General features: G+C 47.2%; 1 protein-coding gene across 1 annotated transcript in view; it reads left to right on the forward strand.

Annotated features, from left to right (window-relative positions):
- B4GALT1 (beta-1,4-galactosyltransferase 1) overlaps positions 1 to 24,307 on the forward strand; it is a 69,099-nt gene extending 44,792 nt beyond the window's left edge. The window contains exons 2-6 of the mRNA XM_050948318.1: positions 5,572 to 5,807; positions 15,656 to 15,843; positions 17,906 to 18,028; positions 21,452 to 21,556; positions 22,227 to 24,307. Coding sequence (XP_050804275.1) covers positions 5,572 to 5,807; positions 15,656 to 15,843; positions 17,906 to 18,028; positions 21,452 to 21,556; positions 22,227 to 22,362 — 788 coding nt within the window. The 3' untranslated portion in view covers positions 22,363 to 24,307. The remainder of the gene's footprint in view (positions 1 to 5,571; positions 5,808 to 15,655; positions 15,844 to 17,905; positions 18,029 to 21,451; positions 21,557 to 22,226) is intronic.
- Positions 24,308 to 24,607: the final 300 nt, after the last annotated feature.

Below are 24,607 nucleotides of genomic sequence, written 5' to 3' on the forward strand. Positions count from 1 at the left end.
ATGTTCCTTTGTCTAGGGCAGACCTGTTGACCAACTCCCTGACATGCCTGTCTTAAACACATTTTAGTCATCATTCCTGCGTATGTCCATAACTCTTAACGCACACTACGTATGTATATCACATACATATATCAAGAATATTGAAGATCAGTGAGTTATTAGTTTTTCCAGTTACACATTACATGACACCTTTTAAATACAGATTATAGTCCTAGTGAGTTGGGGTACCCTGAATTGGTTAGGCCAGCTGAAACTCGCCACCTGGTACCAGTGAGCCCTTTGGCACTGACATGCTCTTAAGGTCTCGCACTCAAACCTGGAAAACTAACTCTCCCTCTCCTCCCAGACATTTTAGGGAAATGCAAGGAAAAACATCAAACCATGCCTGTGTCATGTTCCATTAAACAACAATACAGAATGGGGAGGAGATAGAGGACCATTTTTGATTCTTGTAGAAGAGCAGGTGAGGACAGGTAAAGCCTGCTTGTGTTTTCTGTGCGGGAAGCACTGGTGATATAACCACCTGGAATTCGGAGACCCATTGTAAATTACTGGAATTGGTGAACTAGAGGGTAAGTGAACAGACACAAAAAGCAAAGTTAGAACATCACAGCAGAGGCAATATGGGGGGTCCTCCCAGATTTGTCAGTGTTTTCTGGCCCCTCTCGGTCACATGTTGCAGCCGGGCCCTCTCCCTGTGCTGCAGCTGATGGAACTCCTACCCCTACCCCTATGGGTAGAGGCAGGAGCAACAGCTGGGAGCTGCAAGGAGGGGCTGCTGCTTTTCAGGAGGGGAAGCTGAGGGTAAGGGGAAGGATCTGACTGGGGTGTGTGTGGGGGGGGTGTGACTTGAGCAGTCCTAAAGCTGGCCAAACCTTTAAATTGTGCCCTCCCCCGGTTCTCAGCAGGTACAAGTCGTCTCTGATCACAACATGCACTTCATTGAACAGTTCAGTTTAATTCAGGGGTAGGCAACCTATGGCACGGGTGCCGAAGGCGGCATGCGAGCTGATTTTCAGTGGCACTCACACTGCCCAGGTCCTGGCCGCCAGTCCGGGGGGCTCTGCATTTTAATTTAATTTTAAATGAAGCTCCTTAAACATTTTTAAAACCTTGTTTACTTTACATACAACAATAGTTTAGTTATATATTATAGACTTATAGAAGGAGACCTTCTAAAAACGTTAAAATGTATTACCGGCACACGAAACCTTAAATTAGAGTGAATAAACAAAGACTCGGCACACCACTTCTGAAAGGTTGCCGATCCCTCGCTGAATTATTTATGGTGCTTCAATGTTCTAGTCATCTCTCTGTTCGTAGTACCTTTTGTAAAGGTAGCGACATCTTGCTTATAGGAGACTGTAGAGGGGCCAGCTGCCTCCTAGATGGAGGTCATTCTGTGGTGCCCTGCTCCAATTTCTCATCTCTTCCGGGTCTCTTAACTCTGTCTGCCGTAATTACACCTTTCCCCTCCTGCGCTCCCATGGATTGAGTATTTGCACACTGGTCCTCCTGGCCCCAACCAGTTCAGACACACTCTCCCTTTACTTGGGGACACCCCAGAGCTAGGTCCAAGTTCAAAATCTCTCAGGCTTTATCTGGCTGGAGCTCTGTCGTCTTCAGCCCTCTGGTCCACAGCTCTTGCAGGCCAAAACCCTTCTCTCAGGACAGGTCTGCAGGATTAATGCTGCATCGGCAAAGTGTTTTGATGAAGACACTCAGAGCTGACGGGGGAGCTCCACAAGAGGCTTAGCTACTGCCTCTCGCGAAGGTGGAGTAACTATATCAGTGGGAAAAGCTCTCCCCCCAGCATAGCGTTGTCTGCGTGGAGTGTTAGGTTGACGTAAGTTAAGTTGCTCGGGGAGGGGGTGGATTTTTCACAGCACTGAGTGAGGAGGTAGGTATACTGTAGTGTGTGTGTGTGTGTGTGTAGTGTAGCTCACTCTATAATGAGAGTTGGCTAACCCAAGTCCTGAAAGGGTGAGAGGCCCTGTTACAGAGACCTTGCTGGCTCATGGAGAGTATTGACAATCCCCACCTGACCCCATCACCCCTTGCATGGCACTGGATGTAGGAGTATAGCCTGAAGCAGAAGTAACTCCTCATAGTTCAATAAGCAAGAAAAAGGCCACAGACCAGAACTAAAGTCATATTGTGATGATATTGCTATACATGAATGGTACGGTGAGTATTGTCTGTATTTACATTAATGCAAGAGCTACTTATCTGTATTGATCTCTGAAAACCATGCCCCTTCTCCTTACCAGTCATGCTCTATGCAGCTAATGAAGATGCTTTGTGAGGATGAGCTTTGGTCTGCAGTAATTTCCCCAGCTGTACACAGGCTGAGTGCTCTCCCTGTGCCAGCCCGTGCTGGTGAGCGTGGACATGGAACTCTCACTTCTTAAATTAAATCTTGGGATGAAAAAGGGGTGTGTGGCGGTGTGTGCACATAGCAGATCTGGTATTGTGCTCAACCAAATGTGAAGTGAACCTAAGATCTCTCCAAAACACATGTGCTTTAAATGAAGTGCAGATGGCCTTTAAATGATTAAATTGAAGGACATGCCAATAGTGCTTAGCTAAAGCTGAGCCCCATTCCGTGGTGCGTTTACACCGTCAGACGGAAGAACTGACATTATCTGAATTCTTCCCTTAAAGCAAACACCCCGCTGACACTCTGAACGCGGTGCTCTGCGCCGTAGTCTAGGACTGCCAGGTGCTTCTGTCAAAGAGCACCACTCTGAGGGTTCCGGGGCAGCCCCCAAGGGACTTTGGCCTCTCTTACTGGGGGCTCCCACTCCCTGGGCTGCTCTCACGCTTTTGAGAGGTTGCTGGATTTCCCCTGCATCTGTTTTAGAATGGGCAGGGCTGACTCAGAGCAGAGAGTTAGTTTAACTTCTGTGCCAGGGAAGATAATGGAGCAAGTAATTAAAGAAATCATCTGCAAACACTTGGAAGGTAGTAAGGTGATAGAGAATAGCCAGCATGGATTTGTAAAGAACAAATCGTGTCAAACTAATCTGATAGCATTCTTTGATAGGATAACGAGCCTTGTGGATAAGGGATAAGTGGTGGATGTGATATACCTAGACTTTAGTAAGGCATTTGATACGGTCTCGCATGATATTCTTATAGATAAACTAGGAAAGTACAATTTAGATGGGGCTACCATAAGGTGGGTGCATAACTGGCTGGATAACCGTACTCAGAGAGTAGTTATTAATGGCTCCCAATCCTGCTGGAAAAGTATAACAAGTGGGGTTCCGCAGCGGTCTGTTTTGGGACCGGCTCTGTTCAATATCTTCATCAACGATTTAGATGTTGGCATAGAAAGTACGCTTATTAAGTTTGCAGATGATACCAAACTGGGAGGGATTGCAACTGCTTTGGAGGACAGGATCAAAATTCAAAATGATCTGGACAAATTGGAGAAATGGTCTGAGGTAAACAGGATGAAGTTCAATAAAGATAAATGCAAAGTGCTCCACTTAGGAAGGAACAATCAGTTTCACACATACAGAATGGGAAGAGACTGTCTAGGAAGGAGTATGGCAGAAAGAGATCTAGGGGTCATAGTGGACCACAAGCTTAATATGAGTCAACAGTGTGATACTGTTGCAAAAAAAGCAAACGTGATTCTGGGATGCATTAACAGGTGTGTTGTAAACAAGACACGAGAAGTCATTCTTCCGCTTTACTCTGCGCTGGTTAGGCCTCCACTGGAGTATTGTGTCCAGTTCTGGGCACTGCATTTCAAGAAAGATGTGGAGAAATTGGAGAGGGTCCAGAGAAGAGCAACGAGAATGATTAAAGGTCTTGAGAACATGACCTATGAAGGAAGGTTGCAGGAATTGGGTTTGTTTAGTTTGGAAAAGAGAAGACTGAGAGGGGACATGATAGCAGTTTTCAGGTATCTAAAAGTGTCATCAGGAGGAGGGAGAAAACTTGTTCACCTTAGCCTCCAATGATAGAACAAGAAGCAATGGGCTTAAACTGCAGCAAGGGAGATTTAGGTTGGACATTAGGAAAAAGTTCCTAACTGTCAGGGTAGTTAAACACTGGAATAGATTGCCTAGGGAAGTTGTGGAATCTCCATCTCTGGAGATATTTAAGAGTAGGTTAGATAAATGTCTATTAGGGATGGTCTAGACAGTATTTGGTCCTGCCATGAGGGCAGGGGACTAGACTCGAGGCCTTCTCGAGGTCCCTTCCAGTCCTATAGTCTATGAGTCTATGAGTAACCGCCTAATGAAAAATAATCCTGCTTCTCCAGCGTGCGGCTGTAGACTTGGCTGGTGCCCACACCCCGTCGTTTGGATGACACCATTGCTGTGTAGGGTGTCTGAGGCCTTGTCTGGGCTCAGGAGTAGTCCTGACTTTGGCAGCACATCAGGGTGTAACTGGCATTACACTGCACATGAGTGTCCTTTTTCTGCGCTGGCTGCAAGGTCTGGTGAGCAGCATGTTGGTAAACACAATGGTTCAAAATCCCGCTGGACTGTGGTAACGTGTCACAGTGCAGAGAAGGACAGGCCAGGATCTGCACCAGTTGAGCTGACTGAGTTTTCCCCAGGGCACCCACAACTGCACTGAGGGATCAGCCCTAGCCTCAGTCCCAGTCCCGGGCCTCTGCGCTGAGGAGTGCACAGCACTCTGACAAGGGGTGACTGGCAGAGTGTGCAGCCTGGCTACTTTTCTTCACTAGTTATTCCCATTTTCAGTCTCTCCCCTGCCTCCCCCCAACACACACCCTTTTATTCAGAGCCCTTGACCAACCCCTGCCATCGGGTCATGTCCTCTGTGACTTGCTTGCGCTGTAGTGGAGTTCAGCCACCATTCTGAGCCATGTGTGGCCTTGTTTGAAGTAACACTAATACAATAGACATGTTTGCCTATGAGCCTCTCAGTTTGAAACCCCTGCTTCAGGGAAAACTACTGTGGCACTTTCCAAACCTACTCTGCTGATACCAAGCACTGAAGTTGCCAGCCTGAATGCAAATATGGCTTTGTTTAGTGTTTCTAGAACAGGAACTTTAAAGGTGGGTGTACTTTCAGTTGCTCTGTGGGTATTCTTAGCAAAAAGGTGGTTTTGCTAGTTTTGCATGTCGTTAGTCCTTGGAGTAAGGAGAATATTTTTCAACCATGTAAGACCCGCACTATATTGCGGGGTAGTGATTAAATGGAGTGTTTCTTCTCCCCTCGGGCTGGTGTCAGGGTGTGCCAACAGCAGAATGCATGCTGGGATGTTAGTCCATGTAGGAGCCAGTGACCTATTTGGCCGGTCTGAGGACTTTCAGACCCAGTAAATATCAGATACAAATTTGAGGCCTGACCCAAAGCACATTGAAGTGTGAGTCTTCCCTGAGTGGGGCAGAGTCTCCTGCTGTTCCTGTATTGTACAACTGGTTTTGTTGTGCTTGGTTGAGGGGGCAGTTTTTCATGTGCGTCGGATTCTATTCAGATCCAACCCCCCTCCTCCACCAATATATTTCTTCAAACCTTTACAGAGAATTGTGTGGATCTTTTGGAATCTGCAAACTCACTGTCTGTCATGGTCCTTTCCAGTTGGTGCACTGAATGTGGAATTTTCCCGGGCTGTGCATCCTGAGGAAGCTGAGAGGATAAACCCTAAAGTGAGAGAAGGAGGCCGATATGCTCCAGAAGACTGTAAAGCACTTCAGAAAGTAGCAATCATCATACCATTCAGGAATCGTGATGAGCATCTGAAGTACTGGCTGTATTATCTCCACCCAATCCTTCAAAGGCAACAGCTTGACTATGGAGTGTATGTCATCAATCAGGTGAGGACTTAAGACATGCGTATGTTTGCAGAATAACGGCTACAGTACTCCCGTGCAAAGGTGCAGTTGGCTTATACTCGGTAACCAACTTGCTGGTTGAGAAGATTAATGCACAAAATGGAAGAGTCAGGGATCTTCACTGCATAATCTTCAAACAAATCCAAATACTTCTGCTAATTGCTTTTATAGCTTTAGAAAAATGCTTCCCCAGTAAACCTGAGATCCACTTCTCAAGTTAAGCAAATTCCTTGTGAGTAGCTTCTACTTAAGTAGCCACTTTGAGGAGAACTTTTAGTAATACAGTCTCATCTTATTTCCACCAGGATACACTTTTCACCAACTTGTGAGGCCAGAAGGGAGCATCAAGTCCCTAGTCTGACCGCCTGTATGATGCAGGCCAGATACCCAGATAACCCCCAGGAACAATAATAGGAACAGTGCACTAACTGTCCTGCGTGTGGATAGAACATAGATCTCTTATAGATGTAGACAAGTCCATTTCAAGTAAATGGAATAGAAAAACATTACTGGCATTACTTCCAGTATATTTGCCTTTTAGCCCTGCTTTCGTCCCTCTCCAAACAACACGACTGGCTTGAGCATATGCCATGATTCCCAAAAAATTGGCTGTTGTGCACACATTGAGAAACTTAACAAGTTAAGAAAAATGCATTAGTTGTGCTGAAAGGGCACTGCTATCACTCTGAAGGGTGCCAGTGAAGTCTCTCTGAGTGTCTGGCAGATAAATATTAACACAGCATCTCTGTCTAGTTTTGGATCCCAGCCCTGTGCAATGCTGAAAGGCAGCACGCTCCCTGGAGCATAACTGTTTCTAGAGTCAAGAGAGACAAGGTGGATGAAGAATATCTTTTATCAGATCAGCTTTACCTTGCCCATCTTGTCTCTCTAATACTCTGGGACCAGCCTGGCTACAACACCACTGCAAATGACCATGGATGGTATCTAAAGTCAAGATCGGTTGGTGTATTCAGGTGCAGCAGAAAGGTTTGAACTTTTCTCTATGCCTCAGGAAACGGATTGCTATGTATTTATAGTAATGGTAAATACTGACCTAAGGAATGTTAATACTTACCTGCTGTGCTTGATATGACTTTGTTCATGTGTCTGTGATGGCAGAGGGTTCTATTTACAGATGATATGCAACTGCAGATTATTTTAGTTTAGATTATAATGTTCTGTCCTTAATCCTCCTCAAATCATTTTTCTATGTATGTGTAACATGCTTATATATCAGACCATACTGATGACTGAATCAGCTTTTCTACAACTAGTAATAGCATGCTAGACTAACTGTACTAAATGTTATCCCTGAAGTTGCTCTGCAGACCCCCTTTACAGCACAGCATAAATGACGATTTAGAGTGCAGCTCTCCAGACTGAGCCGTGCAAGACCACACACCTCTCACAAATGGTGGCGTAAATACCCAGCCACCCCTAGCTCGTGAAGATGGTATTTTGATGCACTAAGGATCCACTATGTACATGCACGTGTATTCTGTTTGGCCATATAGTAATACTAGTGTTCTGGTAAAATACCCATTGAAAACACATATGTGCTGGTGGGGACAAAGCTGGATGCCTCTGTGTTCTGTACTTCCATCAACCAGAATGCTCCTCTCACCCAACATGCTAGTTTCACAAGTTGGGAACATTTGCATAACTTGGAAAGTCATAAGTTAGTGGTGTGTGATCGTTTCTAATAAATGGTCACTGGTTGTTCTAAGCTTCATATGTTAATTTATCTTTTGCGTTAGGGTGTGCAGTATCTTGTTTAAAATATGGGATTTCAGTCCTACGACTGGGGTTATTGCTCATTGTAAATATCTCATATCATATGATAGCTTTTCAGAGGCATTTGAAAAATGACTTGTGGCCTTGGGCTAGTTGCTAGTGAGCGGATATCCACATCACAGTGATCATAACACCTCTGAGACTAATCTCCAGTGGTTAGTGTCCCTGGCAATGAAGGCAAGCACTGCCTGGTCACGGGAAAAGAACTATATCAGAGGGCATTTGGCATATGCTGTAAAATTAACCTGCACAAAAATTATCTAGTCAGTCTTTTAAAATGTGACCCCTTGAAGAAGAGTTAGACATGGTGCCAATATACTGAGTATACAGACCCTAGAGAGGTACAGTTCATTCTTCTGCAAGTATCTCCCTTTCGGGAGGGCAGCGATTTTCTGTAGTAACTGACGTGACCTAATTTGCAGTTAAAATGTTTGCCTTCTCCTGTGCTGAAGTCTAAACATGAACAAGTCTAAACATGTTCTGCACATCTCTGAAACATTATGTCCCTAACATAGAGAACTGTCAGTGGCACTAAGCCAGCCGCCACCCTCTGTGGGGGTGAGAGGAAAGCTGAGTCGGGGCGGTTACAGAAATGTGGGTGCTCTGACAGAAGTAGAGGAGGAAAACGTTCTTATTTCTCTGCTGTCTTGACAATTGCTTTTCTCTTTTTCTTGTCTGTCCTTCCCTTTGCATCCATCCTTCTTTTTTTTTTTTTCTTTTTTTCCTTCTAGTGGGGAAATTTTACCTTTACTTGTTAATCGTGTCTGTAGCAAAGCAGTCACTGAAGCAAGGAAAATTACTGTGTGATCTGCTTCTTGCACTCCGCCTTCGTGCTCTTCTGTACTCTACATGTCATAGAAAGAGAGAGGAGCGCTGACCCTTACTGCTGCTGCACTGGTAATGTCAAACTTCCTCCTTTCAGTGCAATGCAATTCAGGCGTGAATCCATTGCATCTTCACCATTCAATTCTTGGCTGTCTGAATGCACCACATTAATGCTGGACTGAAGTCAGAAAAGTGGTATTTGTAAAGTGTCTGGGGTATAACCAGAGCCAGTGGAAAACTCAAGCTGGGTGGGTTGAGGGGGAATGTAGAGCAGCAATTTTATGATCTATTATTTTTTAAAATCTAGTATTTTTTTAAATTCCTCCTGATGTAAATGGATACATTCTGCCAACCTCAGTTAATGGGTCAATAACCAATCTTCAGTGGAACAAATACCATCAACACACTTGTGAACCTGACCTTTGGCCTGTTTACCTCAATTAAGTGTTAACTTAATTTGGGCCATTCACATGCCAACATCTATTTAAATGGATAATCTAAGAAATAAACCTGCTGCTGTGACTTGCCGGTGGGAGATAAAAAAGATGTTACAATGAACAATTGATTAGGACAGCTGGAGCTTGCAAGATCCCTCTAATGTTTTGCATCTGCAAACAACAGTCATGCCACATAATCTACAAGCACTGGTCACAATGTGTTGCAACATCTGAGATGAAGTCTTCAGGTCAGGTCTGCCTGACCCAGCCCAGTCAACAATAGAAACCACAAGTGCCAATGCTGCACCAGCTTAGCTGGCCCTCCAAACTACATTGCACAATGCCGTCCTTCATGTTTGGAATGCCCCTGGCCATTATGGGATAGGCACTCCAGGAGTTGTAGAATGCACCAGTAGGCCTGTGAGTGAGATGACCATCCATTCCCTGTAACCCCCTGAAATCACTTTCCTCCTCTGCTGTCCACATTCCTGGGGACAAGGCAGTCTTTAAAAACATTGGGGAAAATTCTTCCCAGGTAGAACCTGAGTGACTAGTTTGGGTGTCACCTCAGTCATTCTCTCCAGGATGGGAACTCTGCTTACTTGTTCCATACATAATTCTCCTGCCCCACTACTTGGCTCCTCTTCAGTCTGTACTGAGTTTGTCCTCCTGCGAGGCAGAGCAATGCTGTTATCTCCATTGCAGTAGATGAGGAACTTCTCCATGATCACACAGGGAGTGTGTGGTAGAGTAGGGAATTGAACCTGGGTCTCCTGAGTCCCAGGTTAGCACCTCAGTCACTGAACCAGCCTTCCCCTCCTAGAGCCCTCGCTTGACTTGGCTGCTGGGTGTATCTACATCCACAGTTACCCCATGTTGCTGCTTTACTGAGCTAACACATTCACCCTGATATGTGCAGGGTTCTCTCTGTGCACGTGGCTGTGAGTGTCACATTATGTTGCTAAAATGGGTAGAGGGATTGGGGAGGATTAGAAAATTTCCTGCAAATTTCAGTTGTTTTTCCAGCTATTTCTCACTGGCCCTGGCTATGTCCTGTGATTGCATGTGTGATACATTGTGTGGTGTCTGACTGTGCTCATGTGTGGCTGTTGTGTTTTTACATGTTGTTTCGCAGGGCAGGATGGAGCTGCTGGGCTGTGCTTTAGAAAGAATAAGAAGAAATGCTGCCTAGCTCCTATTTGCCAGTTCGCTGGGTCACTCTGCTTGTGGGTTAGTGTACAGCGGAGGCAGATGCTGCTGTTTCTATGATCTCCTATGGGTACTGAGAAGAAAAATAATGGAGACTCTCCTGTGGGGAGGCTGCTCAGAACAGCCCTGACCTTTTGTTGGGAGCAATGCCAATTACTCTCTTTTGAATGTGCGCTGGGAGGCAGTTGTGCAAAGCACCTGCAACAGTGGGTTATTCCAGTTTAACTCAGTTAATCTTCTGACCTTCGATCTGGAAAGCAGCTGACAACTGTGTGGCCTGTAAGTGTCCACGGCACTCCATTCCCTGCATTCTGCCGCTGGCGTGTTCAGTGGGGAGCACGCGCCTCCAGCTGCAAGTCAGATAACGGACATTTCTGCACCACACTCTGTTCCTGCTGTTTTCTGTTAAGGAATTATTTTACTTACTGCAGCAATGTTGTGGCTACTGCTGGCTGCATGGCACCAGGGGCTGAAGAGTCAATAATACTCCTAGCTGTAGTAGTCCTAGAGAAGTAATCAAATACATGTCGATTTGGACAGGGGCTTTCAAAGAAGTATCTGGGAGATAGTTCTCTGAAAACATCAGCTCAATGTGCAGCGGCAGCCAGAAAGCGAACAGAATGTTGGGAATCATTAAGAAAAGGATAGATAATAAGACAGAAAATATCATATTGCCTCTATATAAATCCATGGTACGCCCACCTCTTGAATGCTGCGTGCAGATGTGGTCGTCCCATCTCAAAGAAGATAAATTGGAATTAGAAAAGGTAAAGGAGAAGGCTAACAAAAGTGATCAGGGGCATGGAACAGCTTCCATATGAGGAGAGATTAAAAAGACTGGGACTGTTCGGCTTAGAAAAGAGACAACTAAGGGGAGGATATGATAGAAGTCTGTAAAATCATGACTGGTGTGGAGAAAGTGAATAGGAAATGTTATTTACCCCTTCACCTAACACAAGAACTAGGAGTCACCCAATGAAATTAATTGGCAGCAGGCTTAAAACAAACAGAAGGAAGTATTTCTTCACACAACGCATAGTCAACCTGTGGAACTCCTTGCTGGAGGATGTTGTGAAAGCCAAGACTATAACAGAATTCAAAACAGAATTAGATCAGTTCATGGAGGACAGGTCCAGCAATAGCTATTAGCCAGGATTGGCAGGGACACAACCCTATGCTGTGAGTGTCCCTAGCCTCTGACTGCCAGAAGCTGGGAATGGGCAACAAGGGATGGAGCACTTGATCATTACCTGTTTTGTTCATTCCCTCTGGGGCACCTGGCACAAGCCACTGTTGGAAGAGAGGATACTGGGCTGGATGGACTATTGGTCTGACCCAGTATGGCCATTCTTATGTCTCTTGGGAAGCTAGGCACCTGAGCGTTAAGGCCTTGATCCCACAGACACTTACACGCAAGCAGGCCTGTAACAATCCTGTCCAAAATGTCTCTCTCTGTGCTACTGGTGACGGCCAATGGCAGTTGGATGTCCAAGTCTCCAAGACTTCTCTACCCTCCCCCTCATGTTAATGTTTAACACAGGCATGTCCCCCGCGACACTGAAGGGGTCTCTGTCACCCCTGCAGTCGGCCCGGTGCCCAGAGCCTTACCCTCTCCCACAGGTGCTGCCATCTCCTCAGAGCTCTGGAGTTCGTCTGCACTGCATTGTACACCCAGCTCTTGTGTTTCCACGCCGGCACTTGATACACCACACTGCATTGCAAAGCTGCATTTACAGTTGCTAGACCCAGATCTCAGCTGTGCTGGCGCATCCACACTGCCCTACGCAGCACTTCTCAATCAGGTCTGCAGCTTGAGCTGTGTCCACACTGCCAAAGGACAGGGCTTGGACCCAAGTCACAGTGGTACTCGGGCACTGAGACCCCTGCCCCTCCCCAGCAGGGTTCTAGGACTTGGGTCCCGAGTGCTTGCTGACCCGGGTCAGACTGACTGGTGTGGGGACAGAAGTGGGGGCTTAGGCTCCAGCCTGAATCAGAACCTGGGCGTGGTGTGTAGTGTACACATGCCGCAGAAGGGGGTGCTGTGCGGAAATGGGAACCTAGGAGTACATGTTGTGTTTCGTACTTTCAGTGGACATCCGAGGCTGAAGATGGCAATTATATCTCTGTTCATGTCCCACAGGGGGATTGCTGGTTCCTTCCTGGTGTCTGACAGCTCTGCATACTTGTGCCACTTCCCCACTGCTGAGCACTGTTATCGGCAGCTGGTATTTCCTGGCTTAGAAGAGGTTTTTCTAAACAAAATGAAGCCGCCTGTTGCTTTCCTTCAAAGGCTTCGCCATGCTGGCAGTTGGCAACAGCCTTCAAAGCCTGTGGGACAGAGGCTGGCCTCCCTGCCCTTGGGCCGTCCAGGAGCTTCAGATCACAGCTTGCTTCTAAGACTTTCAGAGCAGGTCACTCCAGTTTCTCCAGCAGAGCTGCTCCCACAGAACATCTCTGGTCTGAGTCTGGTCTGACTGCACTCTCCTCCCTGAGCTAGATAGGCTTCCAGCCTGCCACCAGGCAGGGAAGAGGAGTTTTCTGGGGGCTCCTTTCCTTCCCTCTGCTGTGACAGGGATGGCAGAATTACCCACCTTAATTCCTGAAGTGACAGAGGAGCGAAGGTGTTCTCTGGACATCTACAGGGCCCTGAAGGTCTGTCTACAGTTGCCCCTTCCTCGTCGAGAGCCTGCTGCTGCTCCTTGGTTAGTGGCCTCCATGTAGAAGGTAGAGCCTCAAGGGTTGTGACAGACTAATGCACATGGTGCAGTTGGACCATATTTCCTGCCCGATCAAAGGGCAAGGTTCCCTTCTGCCATGGTGGGGGTGCATGTGTGCAGCTGTGGAAGTTAGCTATTTGGCAGGCCCCACAGGTGAGAAGATGGCTATAGATCCCTCAGTGAAGTCTGTACAAGCCACAGCTAGATCAAGTATCAAGCTGTTTGTCTGGGGGTAGCTGTGTCACAAAAGCAAAAGGGATTTCTTCTTTAACTCTTCTGTTTGTGGCCTCAGTCCCCACCATGTGAATGAGCACTCTACCGTCTGAGGGATTCTCTTGGTACAGATTTCCCCCTCTCCTGTTAATTGACAGGCCATTAACACAGACAGCACTTCTTGTTCAGTTTGGCTGCGCAAGTTCTAAGTCCTAGGTGATGAAGAAGAGGAAGTCTTTGTTTTCACCAGGCTGCTAGCTTTCTGCCCTGTATACGAAGGATTACCCACATGCCTGGCTGTGAATCCGCCTTGTGTGTGCTGCTGAGACCCGCTGGGATGGTCCGTTCTATGCGTGGAAAAGGGAGAAGACACTCCCCTAGAGGTTTGCATTGGGACACATTCTGCGCAGGTGCTCGCTGCCTATTGTCCTTCGGACCTGAATTGGTTTCCATAACCAGAGGACAGGCAAATAAATAAGCACAAATTGTAACATTAGCAAGCGTGCCAGCTGTTTGCCTCCTGCTTAAATGTCAAAAGTAACTGAATGTGCTGTGAGTGGAAGCTAGGTCTCAGTGGGGCTAACGGAGCCCCACACAGACACGTTGCAAACAGTGCGAGTGGAAGCTAGCCGCACAGTAACAGCTGGCTGAGCCCAGGGCACAGTGGGATTCCCCTAGGGGGAATGTTTCTTTGGCCAAGAGGAAGAGGATTAAATTTATTCATTTAGTACAGATTCAGGGCCCGGCTTTGCTAGCCTTCATTACACTAAATGGTACCATTGAAGCCAAGGCGAACACTCACAGAGCAAGGTGATACTAAACCAGAGAAAGGGTATTAGAATCTGGCCCTGTTTTTTTTTTTTTTAATTTTTTTATTCTGCTTTTACCAAGCCTCCTTCCACCACCACCCACAAAAATAGATCAGGAGAGAGAGTACAAAACACAGTGAATTTCCTACTTCTGTATTTTTCCTTTTGAAAGCGTTGGGATTAGTATGAGGCTAAACCATTCAGGAGCTCGTGGGATACTGGGAAATTTAAATCTCAGGCCTGGTCTACGCTGGGGGGCGGGGATTGATCTAAGGTAAACAACTTCAGCTACAAGAATAGCGTAGCTGAAGTTGACGTATCTTAGATCAACTTAGAATCACTTACTTCGCGTCCTCGCGGCGCGAGATCGACGGCCACCACTCCCCCATCGACTCCGCTTCCTGCCTCTCGCCCTGGTGGAGTTCCGGAGTCGACGGCAGAGAGATCAGGGTTCTACACTAGATGCGATAAATCGATCCCCATTAGATCGATCACTACCCGCCGATTTGACGGGTAGTGTAGACGTACCCTCAGTTACTCCAGCCCTTACAGTGCTTCTGAATTGTCATCAGTTGAGCAACACACAGCCCTTTTTAACAACAGATACACACAAAAAACCTCAGTGTGCACCTTCCTGTTCTGATCACAGCTGTAACGCCCTGGCAACGTCCTTGTTGCTGTGGGGGTTCAGAAGCTTTTCCTTAGCGGGGATCGTGTCTTGCAAAAGGCTTTTCCTCCCATTAATGCTCACACAGCCCCCCCCACCCCATTTGCCGTCACACAATGTCCCTGTGGCAAGTACAGCAGTTGCCTATGGGAGGGACCCATCGCACCAGGAAAGGGCTGGGTAAATTTTAGCCACTGGAAACAAGGAGGACTCAGCACCATGTGCCAGGACAGCTCTCCATGGACCATGCACTAGTGCATTTTAGCCTGCTAGGGCTCATGGATCACAGCCTACAGTCCTCCAAGCTGCAGCAAAGCCAAGGGCTGTGTCTGAGTCAGAGGAGTCTGGCTGTAATAACAGTCCTATCACAGAAACAGCCGCAGCCACTAGGGTCCCCAGACCTATCTGAATCTACATCGAGAGAGTCCAGGCATAAAGCATAGAGGGGAAAACACCAAATGGATGAACGCTTGCTGTCTGTGTCCCTTGGCCAGCTGAGCAGATGCCAGTTCAAACTTGCAGTGGTGGAGGTGGTCTGACCTGGCTGAGAACTCCTGTGTCCCAGCCTTCTTGTAGTGTGGGGCCCAAAACTGGACACAGTACTCCAGATGAGGCCTCACCAATGTCGAATAGAGGGCAATGATCACATCCCTCCATCTGCTGGCAATGCCCCTACTTATACAGCCAAAAATGCCGTTAGCTGTCTTAGCAACAAGGGCACACGCTAATGCCCACCCAAGGTTGATGGGGTTCACCTGTGTGATGGGGTGGGTAGAGAGGGAAGTGGGGATGACCTGTGCTTCTAGGATCTCATGTGCCAGTAACTGGCAGGATGAATGGAGTGTAGTCCAGCTGGTTGTTCTGTTGTCTACCATTTCAGCTTCCCCACGTGTCTCTGAACCGCACATAGATTCAGCTGCCCAGAAAATACAGCATTTGGGCAAAGGAGTTTTTGGGCATCAGTGTCAAGCTCTTTAGATGGGTTGTAGTGCTGGTTGTATTCCATCACCTGTGCTGTGAGGGCTCAGGGGGACTTTGACTCTGGTGGTGGTGGTGCAGGTCCAGTGTGACAGATGGGATACTTGGTAACAGGTAGGAAATGGACAGTGTATACTAACCTCCTTAAGGTGCTTTATTGTTTTTGTTTGTTTTAAATTAGGATGGAGAAGAAACCTTTAATCGTGCTAAACTTCTGAACATAGGCTTCGAAGAAGCTTTGAAAGAATATGACTATGATTGCTTTGTATTTAGTGATGTAGACCTAATTCCAATGGACGACAGGAACATCTACAAGTGTTACAGCCAGCCACGGCACCTTTCTGTATCGATGGATAAGTTTGGATTTCGGTGAGAACTCTTTTCAATGGACTGTTTGTTACTCATCTGTATTTTAACCTGCCATGCCTATGGCAGAGTGGCAGCATCTCCAGTATAAACCTCATATTGAAGGCCTGGAAAAATCACTCCTATCTGCAATTTGTTACAGTGTAAGACTGGAGAAAAAAAAGGTTTGTCTGTGGGAAAGATTAAGTAACTGTTCTTAAAAGTTTTCATATATCAGTCACAGGAGTAGAAAAAATAGAAGCTGATCTTTTTCAGATTTTTTTGTGCTCATCCAGTAGCTGCTGATCTTATCCTGTATCCGTTAAAGCAACCAGTAAATGCTATTTTGTCTCCATTTAAGGCAGTGGGGTTGCTCCTACCCAAGATCCCGGGTGAATTTGGCCCTGTGTATTTAGCATTGTGTTAGCAGAGTTTGTCAGGATTTCTGGGCCAGGAGGTTTTCCAGAATGGTCACCCCTGGAATATTGGAAAATCCCAGTGACACTGTGCTGTGTGGAGAATGTCCCTCGCAGACCAACGGTCACCATGCCTGTTCTTGGGGACAAAGATATGATCATCTTGGCTATGTCATCAGCTTATTCATCATGACCTGTCTGACAGGGAAACCCCACAGATATTTGCACCTAGAAATGGCTGCATGGTAGAATTTTCAGCCATTAACCTGTGGGTGGAGGCACTGTGGTTATGGTGGGTGAGTGATCAGGGAAGACAGCACCAAAAGAGAGAGAGACTAAATGTGTCTCTGCTCGACCTAATGCATGAACGCACGCATACCTAATCTTGCTAGTCATTCCAGTGACAGACCCTAGCCCCGCCCAACTAGTCATTCCAATGACAGACCCCAGCCCCACCGCGCTAGTCATTCCAATGACAGACCCCAGCCCTGTCCTGCTAGTCATTCCAATGACAGACCCCAAACCCCAGCCCCGCCCTGCTAGTCATTCCAGTGACGGACCCACACCTCCCAGCTCAACACTGCTAGTCATTCCAGTGGCAGACCCCAGCCCCGCCCTGCTAGTCATTCCAGTGATGGACCCCCAGCCCCGCCCTGCTAGTCATTCCAGTGATAGACCCCACCCCCCAGCCCTGCCCTGCTAGTCATTCCAGTGATGGACCCCCAGCCCTCCCTGCTAGTCATTCCAGTGATAGACCCCACCCCCCAGCCCTGCCCTGCTAGTCATTCCAGTGACGGACCCACACCTCCCAGCTCAACACTGCTAGTCATTCCAGTGGCAGACCCCTGCCCTGTCCTGCTAGTCTTTCCAGTGACAGACCCCACCCTCCAGCCCTGCCCTGCTAGTCATTCCAGTGACAGACCCCAGCCCCGCTCTGCTAGTCTTTCCAGTGACAGACTCCCAGCCCCACTCTGTTCCAGTGACAGACTCCCAGCCCCCAGCCCCGCTCTGCTAGTCTTTCCAGTGACAGACTCCCAGCCCCGCTCTGTTCCAGTGACAGACCCCACCCCCCAGCCCAACACTGCTAGTCGTTCCTGTGGTATGCCTCTTCCTAGCCACCTGCGTATTCACCCTGCAGGGAGAATGTGCCTGGTAGCAGACCTTGTTAGGAAATGGGCAAAGGCTCGTTTTTGAATACTGCGCTTGGAAACCTGTTCTAAACTTGCTCATAACAAGCCCATTTACAGCCCTGCTTCGGGGCCCTAAAGGCCATTGCTTTTCACTGGGCTACGCTGTACAAATGCCGCACATGTATCTTGCATGGGCTCTTGCACCTCTTCTCCAGATCCATAGCAGTGAGCCAGGCTACTCAGCCACTGACTGCCCCCCTGGAGCCGGAGGAATGGAGCTCCACAGATTGACTCAATGACCAGGGTGGTAGAGGAAGGGCTAGCGGTGGGATAGCAACTTACTGCTGGTCCAGGCCAGCATCATCACTAGCCCTACCCCAGAAGACCAGGCAAAAGCTGGGAGTCGCAGTGCCCATGAAAGTAGGTCAAGGGGTGCAGTGTATGCACCACTTTGCTCAGGGCTGTGTCTGATGGCACCATCCAGCCCTGGCTTTTCAGTAACAAGCCTGGTGCACTAACAAAGCTCTTTTCCCCTTGCAGTTTACCGTACAATCAGTATTTCGGAGGTGTGTCTGCTTTAAGCAAGGAGCAATTCCTAAAAATCAATGGATTTCCTAATAATTACTGGGGCTGGGGTGGCGAAGATGACGACATTTATAACCGGTAAGACCCAAGCTGGAACATGCTATTGCTGTGCAGCTGGAAGCCGCTACTAGCCTGGGCCCTCAGCACTGTTCTCTCTGTCTGTGTGTGACTTACGACCCCCTGAGTAATGCTTAAAGCAGTTGGCTTTAGCCCATGCTGTGTCTGCAGCCCTGCACGCTAGAGCTTTCCCTCTTCTCGTGCTCTGTGGGCAGTGCCTCGCCAGAGGTGCACTGGAGTGGCCAGAGAGCCTCAGTTTCACATGCTGCACACTAAAAGGCCAGGAGTGTGTATGTTGTAAACTGCACTCCCAGGGGAAGAGCTCTTCAGGGACCTGGATCCTTCCTGGGGAGACACTAGCTGGGAGCATCCATCCATTCCAGCTCCCGTGTCATATGGGCGGGGTAGGTTGAGGGGCGGCACCGAGCTCCTTGCTGGCTAGGGCTGTGTTTGCTGGCCACCACAACCATTTGGGGCTCTCCGCCATCTCTGACCCTGCAGCACAGCCCTAGTAGGGAAGTGGAAGGTGGCGATGGAGTCTCCTCTCTGGCGCAGGGTCTTGATTTCACAGCAAGTCAGAGAAGGGGGAGCTGGGAGCACATTTCCCCTCCTCACCCAGAGGAACTGTCACGGTGCAGGCTGATGCTAATGCAGAACTGGAGCCTGGAGGGAGCTACGTGGGTCTGCAGCCAAGGATGGTCCTGGAGCATAGGGCGCCCTGCTCACTGTTTGCGCTGGCTCCCAGTCAGAGTGAGCTGAGGCAGGGAGGAGCAATCAGCACCCAGTGGCAAAGGGTGTGAGCAGCTTGCTGGTGGTGCTGATCTCGGTGTGAGGCCTGAGAGATGCCAGGTCAGGGCCACGGGTTCAGCAGCAGCAAGATTCCTTCTGTCTTCCAGAATCTGCTTTCTCCTCACTTGCTATGTTAGCTGATTCCTCCCCAGCGTTGGGGACAGTGGAGCTGGGAAGGCCTGCAGAGAGGCACCTCAATCCAACCCCCAAGTCACTCTCTGAGGAAACGCTCTACAGCTCAAAGTGAGGTGGGGAGAAGAGCTGTGGGGCACTGGCTGTTCAGGTTCTCTGCGGGTGGAGAAGTGAGAAACCTCACCTGCATGACAGGAACACAGTCGGTCTCAAACTCGGCCCAGTACGCAGGGAATGGTGTCGTCAGCAAAATCTAAGCAGCTGCGAAATACTAACTTGTAAAACAGAACACTGAAAATTCCAGGAATGATCATAAAATACCATGGAAACCGGTGCAGGGAGCTATTTGCACAGTGCAGCTTGTGGCTTAGATTTCACAATGTTTTCTGCACAGAGAGCAGACCTGTAGTTTTTGGAAATCTCCGGTGTTTCGATTTTTCAGTTCACACATGAAAGGTTTTACTAACCTCTCTAATAGGCTTTTGTACTTGCCCTGAGTTTATGAAACAACTTCTGAGACATCTGTAAATGTTATGGTTTACCTATTTAAAAAAGCAAAACCAACTTTGCATAATGTCACCTGCTTAAAGGGAAATTATATTCCCTTTGTAAAATGCTCTGACATCTGTGGCTGGAAACTGTTACAGAAGAGCTAGAGTGCATTAGCAACGGGAGAGGGACGGAGTGGTATAAAATCTGAAATCATAGAATCATGGAAACATTGGGTTGGAAGGGACCTCAAGAGGTCACCAGGTCCAGCCCCCTGCACTGAGGCAGGACCAACCCAACCTAGACCATCCTTGATGGGTGTTTGTCCAGCCTGTTCTTAAACATTTCCAGTGCTGGGGATTCCACAGCCTCCCTCGGAAGCCTGTTCCAGAGCTGAACTACCCTGAGAGTTAACGTTTTCTGCAGCTTTTGACTCTAGGTAGTAACAGCAAAGAGAACACAGAAAAGGGCCATCTAACCTGTGTTAGAGCGGCAGGGAGCCCCTCTGCAGTTCCGAGGTCACAGCCCCGCTCCCTCCTTCCCATGACAGCGAGGCTGGAGAGGGCTCCCTGCCCTGCCACAAAAGCTATACTGCAACAGCATGGCCTCCCCCACAGCCCGGGTCTCTGCTCTGTCCTCTGAATGGGCATTATCCCCTGCTGGGGGCCAAAGACAGGATTCGGATAATGCAGCAGTTCAGATGGCCACTGGGTTTTGGGAAATCAGGAGCATACTGCTGTTATAATGTAGGTGCGTGTATAGGGAATAGCGCGAGTGGAGCAGACAAGTGAGAGACAGCTCTGGGAAGGTGATGGAGAGCCAGTTATGGTGGGAAGAAATGGAGACGAGTGGATCCTGTGGGGTGCTGAGCATCCCCAACTCCTTCTGGAGTCTGTGGGAGCTGACAGCACTTGGCACTCTACAGGACTGAACCCACAAGCATTAAAGCCAGGCGTAGGAGTTCAGAATATGAAGCCAGAGGGTAACAGCAGAGTTCCAATGCTGACCTCATGGGGCAGTTCTGCAGAGAGACTGGTGCACCATCTGGACGGGGAGTAGTTTTGAAAGCTAAGAAAGCAGTTTTTAGTGGGTGGCTCAAACTAAAAGATAGTGTGGCTGCCGACCCTGCTAAATGGCATTTAACACTCTACACACGCACACAGAGAGAGAACAATGTAACGTTCTACTGCAAGGAGAGAGACAATTTCATTAACTCCATACTGCAAATTCATCTTCTGTATGTATCTAGCAGGCAGTACTGCAGCTTGGTTCAAACCTTTGTGCTTTCTCACAGTATTGCCTTCTCAGCGGGATTGCAAATGGTGGATTTTGAAATGATCTGGGCCATTGCTTTAGCTCAGGAAGCTTTACCATCGAATCAGCAGAGCTGTGCAAATAATGGATTTTTTCAGTTCACTGGCAATTCCAAATAACTGAAAAAAAATTTTTGGGTTAACTCAAAACAAGCTTTTTTTTGAATTTTAAGTGAATCAAAAAAGTCAGAAAAACTTGTGTGGGGTCAAACAGAATGTTTAATTTGAAACAAGGAGAGTGAGGTAATATCTTTTATTGGATCAGCCTCTGTTGGGGAAAGAGACAAGCCTTCGAGCTTACACAGAGCTCTTCTTCGGATCTGGGAAAGGAACTCAGAGGGAACATCTTCACAGCAACTAGACACCCATGGCTGGCCCGTGTCAGCCGGCTCAGGCTGCCAGGGCTCAGGCTGTTGGGCTGTTTAATTGCTGTGTAGACTTCCGGGCTGAGATTGGAGCCTGGGCTCCAGGACACTGAGGGCCTTCAGGGTCTCTCTCTCTCACCCAGTGATCATTTGTCATTCATTTTGACATTTCCAGAACTGTTTTTCTTTTTCTTTGACTGAAATAATTCGCCAAAATTGGTACAAATTTGTGAAATGTTTTGGTTGTCCTGTTTTGGGCCAAAAAAAAAACAACTTTTAGGTAGGAGTGGCTTTAACTGGGTACTCAAGTACTTGTTAGGAATAATAATAGCCTCTTGATATGTTTACTTCCGCAGGCTGTATTTTAAAGGTATGAGAATATCTCGCCCAGATGCTGTAATTGGGAAGTGCCGAATGATTCGCCATTCAAGAGACCATAATAATGAACCCAACCCACAGAGGTGTGTCCATCTCGCTTCACCTTCTTGACAAGTTAGAGATGCTCTCAAGGCTGATAGTTCCTGATTATCCGACCTTCCCGTTACTATGTGGAGGTCTGATCACATAAGTTAGTTTACTCAGTGGGCCGAGCAGTCACACAATTATTGCACCTAACCTGATGGAACATGCTGGGATACCCAGATGTAGGATTAACTTTGAACGCTTTGATTATTTCAGTCTGGGTTGGCCAAACGTACTGACCCTCCGAGCCACATATGACAGTCTTCAGAAATTCGAGCGCCGGAATGCACCTGTCAGCTCGAGGCTTCATCCCTGTGGGAAGGAGGGGGTCTTGGCCTTCAGTCCCGCAGAAAGGTCCTGCCAGGGCTCAGGGCTTCAGCCCTGCTCCTGCTGAAGCCCTGAGACCCCTCTCTCCACTGGGCGGAAGCCCCTAGCCCCACCACCGCAGGGCAGAAGCCCCAAGCTTTTCCTCCCCCTAGTTTGGTAGGCGGAGAAGAGGGGGGGCATAGGGGACTATATAAAACAGCTGCTTGTGGCCACCTCTGTTTTAATCCTTTCTTGTGGTCATTGAGCCATAAAGCTGTGCTGTGGGTGGGTGCGGTGCACTGCTTGCAGTTGGAGGTCATTACAATGCTAATATTACAATATTGCATCATTTTATTTTCACAGGTTTGACAGAATTGCTCACACCAGAGAGACAATGAATTCTGATGGCTTAAATACGCTGTCATACAAGGTAGTGAAATCTGAGAAATACCCACTGTATACCAAAATCACAGTGGATGTTGGCTCACCAAAAAACTAGTGTTGGAGAGGCAGAAGTGAAGACTTAGAAGCTACCAGGGATATCTGATCCATAGGATTTTTATATGTACTGTTCGTACAGTCAGAATGAACAAGCAAGCCTCATTCAGCTATGCAACGTTTTTCCCAGTCTCCTGGACAAGTGAGACTTTTTAATCCCAAACGTGACTTTACACAACTTTCTAGCTCTACAGTATTTTTGTAAGTTTAGAAACTGTAAATAAGAGTTGTAAATATTTACATTGCCCGAAAATGCTGGACATTATGTATCTGCTGCAGTGCTCCCCACAGAAATATTTTATTCAAATGTTATTCTTCACAAACAAATGATGAATCAGCAATTACTACCCATATTATTTCTTCCATACGTTAAATTAAGTAGACGAGAACGCTGCTTTAAATTCTTTGCTGTTGTTACTTTATGAAGGACTGGAAAATGCTGCTAAAATTATACAAGTTTACACTTTGTGTTACATTTTTTTTTAATGGAGGCAGTATCATTTATTCTTGTCTAACATCAACCAAACCAAACATTTTTTTCTTTAATTTTATGCAGAGCAAGTTTTGGAAAAATTGCTCTTACAAAATCTGTAACAGCAACAGATTTTATTATCTCAGAGGGGATTTTAATAACTTGAGTCCCAATCCTCCAGTGAGCGCTATATAGACAGGACATTTAGGCTTGGTGGGAGCTGCACAGGAGGGTATAAATATTATGCTTGGTGCACGAAGTACTGTCTCCAGGTGACCTGCACGGAAAGATGTCTCTTGTTAGATAGAGAAGTGTAAGATGCATTCTATTTTTAAAGAAAGGCAATTTGGTTGTAATTATGGGCTGAAACTATAGTCTTTTTTAATTAAAATTTACTGAAATTAGTTTACTTTCGTAAGAGCTTATCATGCTATTTAAATACCATATAAACTTCACCAAAACAAAATGCATTTTTCTTAATGTTATATATAAAACTTGAATTCACTGTTCCTTTTGTTTTGTGATATTTTAAGATAACGTGAGGGAAATTTGGTTTTTAAAAGAGACATTTGTATGTTAATACCTTAATTAAACTAGGATGTAGCATCATTGTTAAAACAAGGCTTAGAAATAGCCTGTCCCCACAATAACTGGTTCTTATGTGCTTCATGATGAATGAGCCATGTATTAAGTTTGTGCTTCACATCTGGCCATGAACTCTTCTGAACTCTTTAATGCTTTAGTACTAACAGGACAGGAAAGATCAGGCTTACTTCGCTGATCTGAAGCCTGCACTGAAAGTGTGCCTGCTAAGATGTGAGAAAGTGTTCCAGGTCCATAATCATTTGTAACTTCTGCAGCCACTGAGGAATGTACTCTTTCTTGTTCATGGCATTTTTAAACTGCAGAAAGGCGACAGTGCCAGCCTATACACCTCGCCTTTCCCTTCAGCATTATGGCATTTAGAGCAAGTCAGAATTTCACATCAGAGCACCGACATCTCAGCAGCGTTTGTGAATTTTTTGCCACCTTTCAACCAGCTCAATCTAAAATGGCTTATGCTAATTGGGCCCGATCCAAAACTCTCAGGAGTCAGTGGGAGGCTTAGCAGGAGCTCTGGATCAGGCCTGTGGGGCTACTCCTGCATCTAGGTGTGTTTACCCCTTGGAGAGTAGAAGTGGAGCTGAAGTCCCATTTGTTTTATGCAAGGAAGGAAGGGGCTGATCTAAGATTGGGGGCGGGGGGGCTATTTTATTTAAATGTGCTTTTTGGCCACTGGCTATGGCTGAAGGCATGGTCAGAAACCCCAGTAACCCCACAGGGTGCCTGGGGAGGTGCTTGCCCTTCAGTCTGGTTTGTAAGGGCTTGTCTACCGACCCGTTTGGTTTAGTTTAGACCTGTACACCTACCAACACAAGCTAAACCCATGTGACAATGTATTTTTCTTTCTTCTTATAAAGCTTTCTTTTTTAGACCTGTTGGAGTTTTTCTTTAGTGGGAATTCCAGGGAATTAAGTCTGCAACTTACCAGGGAATTGGTGGGAGGAAGAAGTCAGGGGGAAAATCTTTGTGTTAGATTTACTAAGCCTGACTTTGCATACCCTCTGGGTGAGGGAGGAAGAGAGATTAGCTCTCAGTACTTCTGTTTTCCAGGACTGGGAACGGGGAGGGTGGAGTCCCTCTGTTTAGATTCACGGAGCTTGCTTCTGTGCATCTCTCCAGGAACCCAGGGAGGGAACACCTGGAGGGGAGGAGGAGGGGGAAACGGTTTATT

The sequence above is a fragment of the Gopherus flavomarginatus genome, chromosome 3, assembly GCF_025201925.1.
Source record: "Gopherus flavomarginatus isolate rGopFla2 chromosome 3, rGopFla2.mat.asm, whole genome shotgun sequence".
Taxonomy (NCBI): domain Eukaryota; kingdom Metazoa; phylum Chordata; order Testudines; family Testudinidae; genus Gopherus; species Gopherus flavomarginatus.